Source organism: Oryctolagus cuniculus, chromosome 8 (genome assembly GCF_051225735.1).
Source record: "Oryctolagus cuniculus isolate XC-2025 breed Fujian yellow rabbit chromosome 8, ASM5122573v1, whole genome shotgun sequence".
NCBI classification, from domain to species: Eukaryota; Metazoa; Chordata; class Mammalia; order Lagomorpha; family Leporidae; genus Oryctolagus; species Oryctolagus cuniculus.
Window position 1 is genome coordinate 41652240 of NC_142874.1, and position 15098 is coordinate 41667337.

The 15098-nt window shown below is 39.7% G+C and overlaps 1 protein-coding gene across 11 annotated transcripts in view; it reads left to right on the forward strand.

The window, feature by feature from the left end:
- The window catches only part of FBXW7 (F-box and WD repeat domain containing 7), a 212832-nt gene that overhangs the window by 128617 nt on the left and 69117 nt on the right, over window positions 1–15098 (forward strand). For 9 of the 11 annotated variants that reach the window (XM_089302354.1, XM_089302350.1, XM_089302351.1 and 6 more), the window contains one exon: window positions 268–834. In XM_089302354.1, coding sequence (XP_089158480.1) covers window positions 337–834 — 498 coding nt within the window. In that variant the 5' untranslated portion in view covers window positions 268–336. Of the gene's footprint in view, window positions 1–267; window positions 14771–15098 lie in introns of those variants that run through there. The other 2 variants (XM_008267328.3, XM_089302355.1) reach the window with 2 other exon arrangements.

The following is a 15098-nucleotide window of genomic DNA, read 5'->3' on the forward strand; positions in this document are numbered from 1 at the left end:
TTGAAACAAACTATAAAGAACTATTAAAAGAAGCATATTAAAATAAAGCTGTTTACTGTATTTATGTGTATGTCTTTATAAAGCCTCATAACTTTTATAATTTTATAATATCAACTTTCTATATTGATTACTGAAGAACATCTTGATGCCTCCATGGCACTGAATACTCTTTGCATTCTTTATGATATTTAGACTATAAGCATGAAACATAAAGGTAAAAGAAATTGGAGATTGTACAAACCTGTTTTTCCCCATTTTCCCCTGCAGAATGTGAAAACCTTTGCATCTTGTGATAGTTTGGCCAAGGTCCAAGAAGTAGCAAGCTGGCTTTTGGAAATGAATCAGGAACTGCTCTCTGTGGGCAGCAAAAGACGACGAAGTGGAGGCTCTCTGAGAGGCAACCCTTCCTCAAGCCAGGCAGATGAGGAGCAGATGAACCGCGTGGTCGAGGAGGGCCCGCAGCAGCAGCAGCTGAGACCAGAGGAGGAACACACTGCAAGGAATGGTGAGGTTGTTGGAGCTGAACTTAGACCTGGAGACCAAAATGATTCCCAGCAAGGACCCTTGGAAGAAAACAATAATCGATTTATTTCAGTAGATGAGGACTCCTCAGGAAACCCAGAGCAAGAGGAGGATGAAGAACATGCTGGTGAGCAAGAGGAGGAGGATGAAGAGGAAGAGGAGATGGACCAGGAGAGTGATGACTTTGATCAGTCTGATGACAGTAGCCGTGAAGATGAACATACACATAGTAACAGTGTCACAAATTCCAGTAGTGTTGTGGACCTGCCCATTCACCAACTCTCCTCCTCATTCTATACAAAGACAACAAAAGTGAGTGTATTCCATCTCCTATTAACTTGAGATACTTTGTGTATCTATTTTAATTGTCGTAGAACTTTCCTTACAGTTTTTGTATTATCGCAAACTAATCTTAGCATGTGTAATAATAAAAGGAACTGCTTTTGTTTTACAAAGGTATTAGAAAGTATTACAGATAGAAATACTAATACTGGCACAAACTTATTTTAAATGGAGAAAGGTAATTGATCCTGTTACAGTGAAAAATGGTTCACATCAAATTCCTTCTAAACTGTGCTCCCAGGGCAAGCGTTAGTGGGTTGTGTGGGAACAGGTCGTGTGGGGTGAGGAAAGTTGAGGCGAAACGTGATCTGTGTAAATCAAGTAATGAAGACTCTTTCACTGCCAAAGTGCAGCTGCTGTGTGGGCTGTACGCTGGTGTTTCTCCAACACATGCTACTGGAAGTTGCCTCACATTGGTTCTGGTTCTTTATTTGTGATTCGAAAATTATATACAAATCTTGACTGTCTGTGTTGATTAGACTTACTGAGTTAAAGTGTACTTTGGAAATGAACATTTTAACTTGAGTAATAGTTTTGCAGACACTAACATGAATAATGTTTCTGATGGTCCATCCACTCACTCTTGTTTGCTTGGTTTTTAATTTTACAGTGAATCATTGATTTGGCCCATAAATAATGTACAGTTTTAACATCATCTCCTTTAAGTATTTTACACATGTAAATTAATGCTTGCATTGCTGAATCATCACTTCAGCTTTTAAAATTCCTTCTAAAACATATTTACGCCTGAATTCCCTGGCCTATCTGCAAGTTACATGCCCTGCTAACAGCTCCAGTCCTGTTTGTTAGTAAAGCTGAGATCATACATAGCGTAATATCCCCAGCTTTCATCCCCAGTCTGGATCTAGCTTTGTTAAATTGCTGTATCAAAAGAGGCCATTTACACACACACGCACACACACACACACGCACACGCAGATACGCCCTTTCTTCCCCCCTTCTTTTCCTTAGGGCTTGGGAGTGGGGTTTAGTTGTGTGATGTTATCTAAGGAAGGAGTCCAGTCACACCTCAGCCTGGCTGAGGCGGTCACTGATTTCTCCTAGGAAAAAGTGACTAGACAAACTGTATCTTTTTCCTACATCATAATATTCTGTTGAAAAATGTTATACAGACTTACCTTTTCTTTACACTCAGGATGAAATCATAAGTATAACTTAGCTGTATTTTAATAAACAATGTATACTGACTTTATGGTAGTTTTTCCTAGTGATTCTATTATTATTAACAAGTATTTGTACATACAAGACAACAGGAGTGGATCGGGAAACCAGCAGTGTACACACTTTTGGTACATTGTTTATCATGAGGTCATTTGCCTTCATACGTATGGCACAGAGAATAGAAAGCTTCTGCATTGCAAAGCACTAGTGCCCTTCTTCAAAGTAGGATCTCAGCCTGAAACTGACTTGTCTTTTCTTTTTCGTTCATTCCTGAAACTCTTCTTCAGGATTGTTCCCGGAGTATGTAATTTTTCAACAACACTTAAAGTCATCTGTTACTGCATTGCTTAAGAAGAAAGTGTCAGTCACCCCATGTATAAATCTCTGGAAATGAAAAAAGAAACTCTCACTATTTCAAGTACTTTGTTTTGGAAGAGCTTTGAATTCTTGATCATTATAAACATAAGACACTTCTACAGATCTTGCTGTAGGGCAGCTTATTTAAGTCTTCACTTTAGGAAAGAGTAGAAACATAAGAATCATCTTAAAAATACCATTTTTAAATGTAAATATAGGATTGACTTTCTACAGTATTACACAACATACTTTGCAAATTTTACTTTCTGGCTGTTTTCTTTTTTTTTTTTTTTTAAGATTTTATTTATTTATTTGACAGGTAGAGTTACAGACAGTGAGAGAGAGACAGAGAGAAAGGTCTTCTTTCCATTGGTTCACTCCCCAAATGGCCACAACGGCCAGAGCTGCATCAATCCGAAGCCGGGAGCCAGGTGCTTCTCCTGGTCTCCCATGCAGGTGCAGGCCCCAAGCACTTGGGCCATCCTCCACTGCACTCCCGGGCCAGCATTGAGCCCTGCACCAGCATTCGAGCTGGCTACCCAGTGGCTGCACTTGAAATCCTTCAAAGGCTCTCTAGGATACTTGGAATAAAATTCAGACTGTGGTATTTGATTCCAGGTCATTTTCTTTTCTTTTTCTTTTCTTTCTTTCTTTTTTTTTTTTTTTTATTTGACAGATAGACAGTGAGAGAGACAGAGAGAAAGGTCTTCCTTCCGTTGGTTCACCCCCCAAATGGCTGCTACAGCTGGAGCTATGCCGATCTGAAGCCAGGAGCTAGGTGCTTCTTCCTGGTGTCCCATGCGGGTGCAGGGGCCCAAGCACTTGGGCCATCCTCCACTGCCTTCCCGGGCCACAGCAGAGAGCTGGCCTGGAAGAGGAGCAACCGGGACTAGAACCAGCACCCATATGGGATGCCGGCACTGCAGGCTGGAAGATTAACCTAGTGTGCCATGGCGCCGGCCCTCTGGCAGTTTTCTTAAAAAAAAAAAAAAAAATTTGGACAGCTAGACATATACATTACTCCTGAATATGCTTCTTATGCAAATATGATGTCAATGAAAAAGATATTGGCTCTAACTTGCATTTGTTTCTTCTCTGAAAACATTGAAAACTCAAAATTCTGAGCACAGTATTTTTAACCCTAGTAATTTTATATATATATATATATTTTTTTTTTTTAAAGATTTATTTATCTGATGGGGAGAGTGACAGGGAGAGATCTTCCATTTGCTGGTTCACTCCCCAGATGTGCCAGGGCTTGTCCAGACCAAAGTCAGCAGATGGAGCTCCATCTGCATCTCCCACTTGGGTGGCAGGGGAAGGTATCTTCTGCTGCCTCACCAGGCTCATCAGTCAGGAAACTGGATTAGAGCTGGAGAAGCTAGAACTTCAGCTGGCACTGTGATACGGGATGCCAGCATTGCAGGTGTCAGCCAGGCTCACTGCACCACAACACTGGCCCCCTAAAGGTTTATTCTTATGGGAGCCCATAGCAAACAGTAAATATTAGAAAATCCAATTGTCCTAATATTAAAAGTCAAGAGTAATGGTCGTTAGGAATTGCTGTTTAGGGACGAGTGTTTGGTTGAGCAGTTAAGATACTCATTAAGACGCCCTGTCCCTTTTTCAAGTACGTGGATTCAGTGCCTTATTATGGCTTCTGATTCCATTCAAGTACTAACCAGGCCCGACCCTGCTTAGCTGCTGAGGTAGATGAGATCATGCGTGTTCAGGGTGGTACGGCCATAGGCCTGGCTTCTAATTCCTTATTCCTGCCTGTGCATACACTGGGAGGCAGCAAGTAATGGCTCAAGTGTTCGAGTCCCTACCACTTGTATGAGAGACCTGAATTCAGTTCTCAGCTCCTAACATCAACCTTGCCAGGCCTAGCTGAGCCCAGCCCAGCTCTGGCTGTTACTGGCATTTGGGGAGTGAGCCAGTGAATGATTTTTCCGTCTGTCTTTCACTGACTCTGGAACCAATTTTAGAAGAAGCAGAAGCATCAGAAGCAAGATTTGCCATTTGTTAAGCCCATACTGTACAAGTTCCTGTGACACACAGGTAAATAGAGAGTCCAAATGATTCATCCCAAATCATACCATAAATTATGAGAGATTTTGTTGTGCAGAATTTCAAAAAATTTTCTTCTTTTCATGTGCTATGCTGCCCCCTATGGTGGAACTTGGCAAACATTACTAAACAAAATATTTTTATTGAGGATGTGACAGTTGAGGGTAAAGTTGTAACAGGAAGAAATGATAGTGTAAACAAAGAAATCTGCAACTGGGTAACAGAACTCACTCTCACTAGATTCTGTTAACTATGCTTCTTAGCCAGGATTGTGTGTTGGCTAGTTCTCTATAAATTCATTAGAATGTCTGTAAATTTGAGAGCCAGTTTGCTTCTCTCCTTGTCACAACAGACAGAGGTGCTCAGCTTACACTGCAGAAAACTTGACTTAGAGCAGATGCGGGGAGCCATTTTTCGTCCAAGAGCCACTTAGATATTTATAACATCATTCATGGACCATACAAAATTATCAGCTTGAAAATTAGCCTGCTGTAAATGCATTGAATTTCAGGTCCTGTGGTTGCCATGGTAGGGCCAGACCAAATGGTTTCCTGGGCCTCTTAAGGTCCATGGGATGGACATTAAACCCATTTTCTACTAACAAGAAAAGCAAACAAGATTACTGTTAGAGTAGGTCTTGTATCCTCCTGATCTTTTCATGAAAAGAAGCATGTTTGAGCACTAGTTTCTGATGCTTCCATATTGTCTTGGTGCCTTTCATCTGCTCTCATGGAACTTCATTCCTCACCTCAAATTAGTCTGCTTTCCGCCATCCTGATTGTTAGGTTCCTTCTGACAACTAAGTAGTTTCTCCTTGTCTCCAATAAAAAATAAGCCCTGTTAAATAGATCTATTCAAAGAAATAATGTGTCTTAGTGGATTGGAATCGAGGGGCCCAAGGGCCTCTCTTTGTGGGTTCTAAACAATAGAAGAATCAGGTACAAGGATTACTAGGCCATCAGGGGATCAAGATAACAGTTTTGTTTTTGGCCCACCACCCTCCAGCCACCCCCAAGAATCAAGAGCTTTTGGGAAACTTTGTAGGACAGTGTGGCTAATGTCTGAAAGTTAACAGGACTCTTTAAGTTTCACTCTTTTATAGAATTCTAGAGAATTATAACCTCCTCAGAAAGACCCTGCCTACTGTACTCCCAAGACAAAGAACTTAAGTTCAAATTTTGTTGGGTATAGACATGCCCAGAAAGTGAGAAGTACTATTTAATGCCATCATCTTGAATAATATCCGCTCCTAAACATGACCCCATGAATAGCTAGCTGTTTCTTAGACCTTTGTGAAGAAAGAATACTGGGAACATTGACTCTGCCTTGTTTAGCCAAGTTTTAAAGATGTGAAGAAGATGGTGGAGATGGGTGGAGGGGACACAGTTGGCAAGATGTAGGGGAGTGATAGCTTTTCAGATCTGAGCTTGAATTCTGACTTAGCCACTTATGGTATGACCATGAATATGTAATCTCCGCTAGTCAGCTTCCATATAGTGTCGCCTTCTCAGGGTTTTGGTAAGGATTAAATGAAATAAAAATATGTAAAACAAATAGCATAGTACCTGGAACCCCATGACCTCATTTTGTCTGTTTTGTATCCCGCAGCCCTAATGCCACAAAATATACATCATTGCCCACAATGAATATCAGTTGATCTGTATGATTTTAATGATGCTTAGGGTTCAGTCATCATATCACCCTCTAGTGGAGAAAGATAGTAATAGATAAATACTTTTAAAAGACTACACAGAGGATTGGAAGCATACTGTAATAAGCTGGGCCTTTAGCAAAAGTAAAAAAATAACACTTAAATTTCCAAGGAAATGCTGCTCACACATCTTCCCAATTGATGGGTGTATACAGTTTCCTTTTATTTTCTTCTGATCTTTAAAGCGTCTGTATATTTAAATGCTTTGTGAATTAGTTTGAATGCCAAGGAATTTTAGCTTATGGTTAGTTTCTAATTAATTCCTATTAGTAGAGTTTTAAAAATATTTTCTAACACCATAAACCATAATAGCTCTTAATGTTGGTTATGCTTAAATATGTATTGGATTCACTGCAAGAGTTGTATTTTAATTATAGGTTTTCTTTGTACACTAGAGAATAAATAGTCTTCCAACAAAATGGGAAATTTTAAACTTTTTTGCATTGTCCCTTTGGTTTATACAGATGTGTACTTCAAATAGTTATTGTCAGAAAAGTTTCTGAGGCTGTTTCCTATGTGTGTAATTAGTTACACACAACCCTCTCTTTGTTAATGTTGGTTTTTGTTGCTGGTGAGGAAGGTGCTATGAGGAAAGAGGATAGAGGAATACAGCATGATGAGCTCCAAAAGGATGTCAAGTTCCCCTCGTGCTCCTTAGCTGCAGTTTTTCATTTCAAGTTATCTACTACCTGAGTAGTCCTGAAATCTGAGATTGCTTTCTGCAAACCAATTTTTAATTTTCCTCCTCAGATTTTCTTATCCCTGTTGATATCCTAGTCGTCAGGTCACTTGGTTGAAAATAGTTTGGCTTTTTATCATCTTGATTTCTCAGTCCCCCTTTTCCTTACTGCCATAGCCATAGTGAGGCAGAAACTGGAGGGTCAGTGTGTAGAAATGTGAAGAGCATTCTTGCTTGGGCTGTTCGCATCAGGCTGTAGTGCCTTATCCTTGACAATGAATCGGCAATATTAATTATTAGAGAAAATGTTTAAAATGAGTTTTTAGCCTTGATGTTCCATTTCCCACTGATGAAGTCAAATCCATATGTGGACATTTGAAGTCTTCCAAAATCTTGCCATACTTCCTTTGTATGTATGTATGTGATTGCATCTCCTTGCCTCTCTGTTTGCCAGGAAAGACCCTCCTCTGACAACTAGTCAGCCAGATCCTTCAAAACCTAGCCCAAATCTTGGTACCCAGTTCCTCTGAACTCATTGTTGATTCTTTTCATGTCCCTGTTCATTTGGTATTACATTGTGACCGACCTTTTTTGGGCAAACTTTGTCTTGAGTTGACACTTGATTCTTTTGAAAAAAATTTTAGTAGAAATTTGCTAAGTTTGTTTCTAATGCTAATTGAGGTTGAAAACTGGATATTAGCAAATTGTAATGTAAACAGTTCTCAGGTTATCCCTTGATATATCCAAGCTAAACCAGAAATTCTAAAGAGGTACCCTATTTAAATTAAGTTTAAGGCTCAAGTATTCAATATATAGATATTTACACTGAGTAAGACTACCCTAAGAAATTAAAATCCCAGTTTGGGAAACATGTTGTTAAGATGCAGACATCAATTAAAATCAACTCATATAACTATTAAAAATCACATTTTTTAAGAGTATCTTTAAAATAGGAGATGGCGCTGTAGAGTAAAAGCCTCCACCTGCAGCTCTGGCATCCCATATGGATGCTGGTTCATGTGCCAGCTGCTCCTCTTACGATCTAGCTCTCTTGTATGGCCTGGGAAAGAGTATTAGATGGCCCAAGTGCTTGGGCCCTTGCCACCTGCATGGGAGACCTGGAAAGCTTCTGGCTTCTGGCTTCAGAATGGCCCAGCTCCAGCCATTGGGGCCATTTGGAGAGTGAACCAGCAGATGGAAGACCTTTCTCTCTGTCTGTTCCTCTCTCTCTCCATAACTCTACCTCTCAAATAAATTAAAAAAAAAACTTTTTAAAAAGTATCTAATAACAGGAAATGTTTACAAATATAATTTAGCTAAAGGTGTAGCACTAAAACTATGTATATGATATGATCTTACTAATGAAACAATGTACAGTGATGTGTATATAGTTGTCCTTCAGAGTCCTCTGGTATAAGAGACTTGAGCATCCTCGGATTTTGATGTTTGCAGAGGATCTTAGAACCAGTCCCATGTGGATAATGAGTGATGACAATTATGCATGGAAAAAGATGAGAAGAAATTATACCAAATGTCAGAAATCAACTCTGAATGTGGCTAAATGAAAGACTGTTTATTTGACATCTTACATGCATTTCGGAATTCTCCTTGTTGCAACCTCATTACAGTGAGCACATATTAATGTAATTCATTAGAAAAATAACTGTATCTGCTAGGACCAATTATTATTCCAGGTAGTCTTTTTTGGGTAACTTTCATAAAATAAAATTACCAGTGGATATGATAAAAAAAGATGTCCCTCACAAGAAATATTGTCATGTAACCATTTGTTCCTGGAAATGTAGCTGAGAGTACAGTGGAGAGAGCACTGGACTCCTTTGTCTTTGTGTCTCCAGTTCCTCTGAGTATAGTGGAGAGCGCACTGGCCTCCCTTGTCCTGGTGTGACCGGTTCCTCACACATCTAGGACTCAAGTGTCACTCTGGCAGTTCTCTAAAAACAACACATTTTGGCATAGGGATCTTTTCTTCTTTTTAAAGACATTTGTTTACTATGTGGTTTCTTTAAAGAGTTGTTTGATGTAGCCTCAACAATACTTTTGAATGTATTTCTTTAAATAATCTTTCTGTAAGCAATTTGAGAGTCTGTCTCTAAGCAAAATTCTGAAGTGGTGGCCAGTACTATACCAGAAAGTCCACAGTGCTTTTCTTTCACTCCCCTTTTCCCACCACCCCTAGTTCATCAAGTTAATTAACATATTCCTATTGCTTAGGTTTTTCTATCCGAATTGTAAGTCTCCTAAATTGGAAAGGACCTGTGTGATCACCAAGTATGACCCTTTGCCTGGTGGCTTTGTCAAAAGACCTGGGATTGAAAATGAGGTCATCACCTAAGAGGCACCAGGTGATAGCTAATGTATTTGGGCCTCCACCATCCGTGTAGGACACCCAGATTGAGTTGCTGGCTCCCAGCTTTGGCCTAAACCAATACTGGCTGTTGCAGGCATCTGGGAAGAGAATCAGAGGAAGGAAAATGTCTCTGCCTAAACTTGTCTCTCTGCCTTTCAAATAAATAAAACTAAATAAACAAACAAACAAAAGCAAATGAGCTCATCTTTAGGGAATACTATCATGTGACATATATTTGTAATTTTAGACAGTTCTTTATGTTAGAGTTCTTTACTTTTAAATTGATATTTATTACTCTGCTTTGGTCTTTGTTCTTCCATTTAGAGCAGGGACAGCCCTTTGACAGACAACTTCTGGCACATTCATCCATAATCTTCTCTTCTCTAGACTGAAAGCTTTCAGTGTCTCCAGGATCACCATCCTGGTTGCTCTTTTCTGGACAGGTTGCTCGTGAAGTGTCTTTGCCTGCAGTCTGCATGGTGCTACTGAGAGTTAACAGAGCCAGCCTGGCACCTATCCTTATTCTGGATCTCATCAGTGAAGAGAAGACAGCATTCATTGATGGTGATGATACCAGTAATAGTGATAATGCACTGTGTATTGAACTATATGTTAGTGTGCTGTACATCATAAATCTGTGTTAGACACTGTGCGCACTGCTTTACAAATACACGTTGCACTGTGGTAACTGCTTTGTAACTATGCTCTCATTTAATCTTAACAGTGCTATGATGTAGTTTCTAATTTTTAATAGCTGAATCAGAAATGAGAAATAAGAGAAGTTAAGTAATTCGTCTGTGGTCAGCTGGGAAGTAAAAGACAAGGTTTGGAACACAGATCTTATTCTAGGTCATCCTAGATGTATGTTTGTTAAAATTTGAAAATGCAATGAAACAATATTTGCAATTTTGAAATGAGTAAATCCCACCATCCTTTTTTTTTTTTTTAAGGGATTTATTCATTTATTTGAAGAAGCAGAGTTACAGATAGAGGGAGAGACAGAGAAAGGTCTTCCATCCACTGGTTCCCGAAGTGGCCAGAGCTAAGCCGACCAGGAGCTTCTTCCAGGTCTCCCGGGTGTGTGCAGGGGTCCAAACACTTTGGCCATCTTCCACTGCATTCCCAGGCCAAGGCTGAGAAGTGAAGCAGCGGGGACTTAATCCAGTACCCATATGGGATGATGGCACTGCAGGCAGAGCCTTCTGCACCACAGTGCTGGCTCTCTAACATCTGTTTTTACACCCCTGAAAGTTGCCCTAACTAAATATCTGACCCTGTAATACACTTTAGATTTACATTACATTGAAGTAAAATATTTTTCTGCTGATCACTTATTCAAGTCCTTTGATTTGTTATTTTCTTGCCCATCCAACTTTTTTTGATTTCTTATTTCCTTGCTTATTATGTATCATGTGTCAGCTACCCCAATGACCTAATTATTGGTCAGTAAACGATTTGGGAGTAAATTTTTACATATAAACCATCCTTGGCCTCATGAATATGTAATTTGCATTGCTAAGGTCAGTGTATATACTGCTCTGCATTCCTGCTTCTTTGAGTTAACTTGATAATCGCTGCTTTAGTGTTTTTCTTTGGTATTCTTTTTAAACATTTGACTTGAATGGCCTCTCAAAAGAAATTAATCTGGGGTGGGCATTTGGCCTGGAGCTTAATTATTCTGGGGAGGCCTGCAACCTATACCAGAATGCCTTGGATCTTGTCCCCAGCTCTGCTCCGTTTCTTGCTTCCTGGAAGGCAGCAGCTGTTGGCTCAAGCACAATGTTGAAAGTCAGTGATGAGGGGACATGTTTACCTTGTTCCTGATCTTGTCAGGGCAGCATCAGGTTTCTCATCATTAAGTATGATTTTGGCTGAGAGCCCTTCTCTTTCCTTTGTTCTAACTTAATTGTTATGTTAATACCACATACAAGATTAACACCATGTTCTGTGCCTTCAGCTTGTTTCCACATCTCTGCAACACTGGTTGGTTTGACTTCTCTGAGCACAGGGGAAATCGGATGTCTTGATTTTTTTTTTTTAATTTATTTGACAGAGTTAGAGAGGGAAAGAGAGAGAGAGAGGTCTTCCTTCCGTTGGTTCACTCCCCAAATGGCAGCCATGGCCAGCGCTGCGCTGATCCGAAGCCAGAAGCCAGGTGCTTCTCCTGGTCTCCCATGCGGATGCAGGGCCCAAGCACTTGGGCCATCCTCCACTGCCCTCCCGGGCCACAGCAGAGAGCTGGACTGGAAGAGGAGCAACCGGGACTAGAACCCGGCACCCATATGGGATTCCGGCACCGCAGGCGGAGGATTAACCAAGTGAGCCACAGCACTGGCCCCTGATATTTTTGTTTAAACTTTTTTCCCCACCTTTTAAATGCCTTCTTCATCTTATTTCTTGCAAATTCCTATCTACTGTTAAGGTCCATTTGAAATCCTCACCCTCCCCCACTTTAAGAGTATTCCATGGGATTCTAAGCAAAAGTCTGTACCTCCATTATGAATGCCTTTTGTTTTTAATTTATATTATAGACATTTATTTATGCATACAGCCACACATTACTTACCTATGAGGACACTTTCTGAGAAATGTGTTGTTTTGCTATTTTATCTCTGTGTAAATGTCATAGAGTGTACTTACTTAAACCTAGGTGGTATCTATTAATCACTTGACATGAACTCTTGATGTAATTGTGAGACATAGGGAACACAGTCTATATAATGCTGCTGTGTAAAATAGTATGCTGTTTTAGCTAAACTTTTTGTTTGTAAAAGGCATACACTATAACAAAAATATCTCTGTTACATATAAATTAATATGATAAAGAGAAAAACCAAGCTGGATGAATTATGGAAGTAGAATACAGACAAAAATATACTTCTAAAATTTAGATGAGTTTACATAATTTGTAGACATGATGCTATTTTATTTGTTTCCTTTTTTAAAACTTGCCTTACTATTTTTAATTGAGAAATGCTGTTTTCCCCCATTTATTGTTTTTTCTTTATGTTCATAGAAAGTATAGTTTAAACACAAAAGATGATAGTTATATCATCCAAAGATGTGTAGGTAGCAGACTCTAATGTGAGAGATATAACCTACTTGAAAGATACTAATTATCCCAGATGATATATATTTTTCTGAAAATGATTTGCCAGTATCTGCACATAAATACAGAAAAACAAAAGGCTGGCCATTGTGAGTTGCTCTAAACTTCCTAGGCGTAGATGTGAGAAAAGCAGTATTGGAATATTTTTAATGGAAAAAACTTTAAAAACATTTCAAAATTCTTTTACTGGACACTCTGGATATGAATGTTAATTCAGAAGGAAACACAATGATGTGAAACCACAGAAGATATAAAATATTTATGTTTTTGTAGAATTCATATTAATATCCTTAGCATACCTAGTAAATTAGAGAAAGTATTTTTTTCATTGTGAAACATGAATTAGTTGTATCTATTTCTTCATTGAACACTAGAGGGCCATATAGTACCTTACTGCTTTTGATAGAACTGTTTTTCATGTATTTACATATGTTCAGTGTTCTGAACACCATTGCTTGTTCAGAATGTGAATGCATGTTTATATGCATTCTCATACAAGGCATGGGGTACCTACAGGTTTTGTCTTTGCTTTTTTAAAAAATGATTTATGTATTTATTTGAAAAATAGAATGATAGAGGAGAAGCAGATGAGAAAGGAGGAAGCGGAGGGGGCGGGGGGAGAGACTGGAACAAGAGGGGAGAGACCTTCCATCTTCTAGTTAATCCCCCACATTGCCACATTGGGTCAGGCCAGTGCCAGGAGCCAGGAACTCCATTAGGGTGACCCATGTGGGTGGTGGGAACCCAAGTACTTGGACTGTCACTGCCGCATCTCAGGAGCACTAGCAGGAAGCCTGATCAGAAGTGGAGCCAGGCTCCCATCTCAATATGGGATGTGGATATTCCGAGTGGTCTTAACTCGCTATACCATAGCACATGCCTCCTTTTTTTTTTTTTTTTTAATGAGTAATGAGCTTATCTTCATTTTTGTATTTAGTAACAATAAAAAGTGATTAAAAAACTGAATCTTGGGGTAAATATAAACTTACTGTGATTTGACAGTGTGTTTTTTTGAAGATGATTTGCACATAAATACATAAAAACAAAAGGCTGGCCATTGTGAGTTGCTCTAAGCTTTCTAGATATAGATGTGAGAAAAGCAGGAGTTCTCCTAAGAGGACTTTCTTGTCCTGATTCCCTCTGACATTAGCATAGAGGATAGTATTGTGGGTTATAGCCACTCAAGCATTCTATAGCAAAGAATATTTGTACATCTGGTAACTTCCTCAGTTGCTTTTGGTTGCTTGAGGTAAAGAAATAGGCCTACACAGAATGTGTAGAGTGTCCCGAAATGACAGCCATGAAGACTGTTCAGGCTCTTGAGTTATGTAAAAAGTGTTAATACTGTTTAAAAAATTACAAAGAAGAGCATCGTGCAAGCTCCAGTCGGACTGCCTGAGCTGCATCCGATCCATGGACTACTGTTGATTTGTGATAGCTTCTAGAGAGGAGGTTCAAGATCCAAGTAGAGCCATGGTAAGTTTTCCCTCTTCTTTAGGGACAGTTTAGAGAGCACCCTTTACTATTAGTTTCTGTGTTATGTTTTGGGGGGAAAATAAGGACATTTAACAATGGCCACTATTTATACTCTGCTTCGTGATGGAAGGCGGATATGCTGAATTCAGGGGAAACACATTTGTGAAAGAGGAGAATGTGAAAGAGACGAGGAGCAATAGCACACTTATAGACTGAAAATAACTTCATCTTTGCAGTTGATCTTCCTTTGATTTTTCACTTCAATATATTATTCCCTTAAACTAGTTACTATAATGAACTAGCAAAACCTTGATCTTTACTTCTTAGTTTTACTAAGAAACTAGTTCTCTCAACATTTGTTGAGCTTCTTTTCAATTTAGTCTTTGCTATGATCAGCAGTATTCTGTAACTGATACAGTTATGTTTTGTGCTTTAGTTGTGTGTTTGCTAGTTTTCTGTACCACTGTTCTTTTCTGAAAATCAAATTTATTGCTGTATTTTGGCAAATTAACATGTGTGTAGTAAGTGATTAGAGTAAATAGCAAGCTTGAATTCTGGTATTTTTGCTCAGGTAATAAAATGACATTGTAACCATAGTCAGTTGGTGCATGCGAAACTTAAAGTGGTCAAAAATGTAAAATGAAGGTCTGGCATTGTGGTATAGTGAGTTAAGTCACCACTTGCACCACTAGCATCCCATATGGGCGCCAGTTTGAGTCCCAGTTGCTCCACTTCCGATCCAGCTCCCTGCCAATGCTTTTTGGCACCTGCAACCACATGGGAGACCTGGATGAAGCTCCTGGCTCCTGGCTTCCACCTGGCCCAGCCCTGGCCATTGCAGCCACTTGGGGATAGAAGATCTCTCTCTCTCTCTCTCTCTCTCTCTCCCTCTCTCTCTCTCTCTTTCTCTTTCTCTGTAACTCTTTCAAATAAAATCTTTCAAGAAAAAAAAAATAGGGTGCTGTGCCGTGGCGTAGTAGGCTAAGCCTCCCCCTGTAGCACCAGCATCCCATATGGGTGCGGGTTCATGTCCTGGCTGCTCCTCTTGTGATGCAACTCTCTGCTAACAGCCTGGGAAAGCAGTAGAAGATGGCCCAAGTACTTGGCCCCCTACCACCTGCACGGGAGACCTGGAAGAAGCTTCTGGCTCCTGGCTTCCAGTCGGCCCAACTCCCGCTGTTGTAGCCATTTGGGGAGTGAACCAGCAGGTGGAAGACCTTTCTTTCTGTCTCTCCCTCGTCTCTCTGTAACTCTACTTCTCAAATAAATATATAAAAATAAA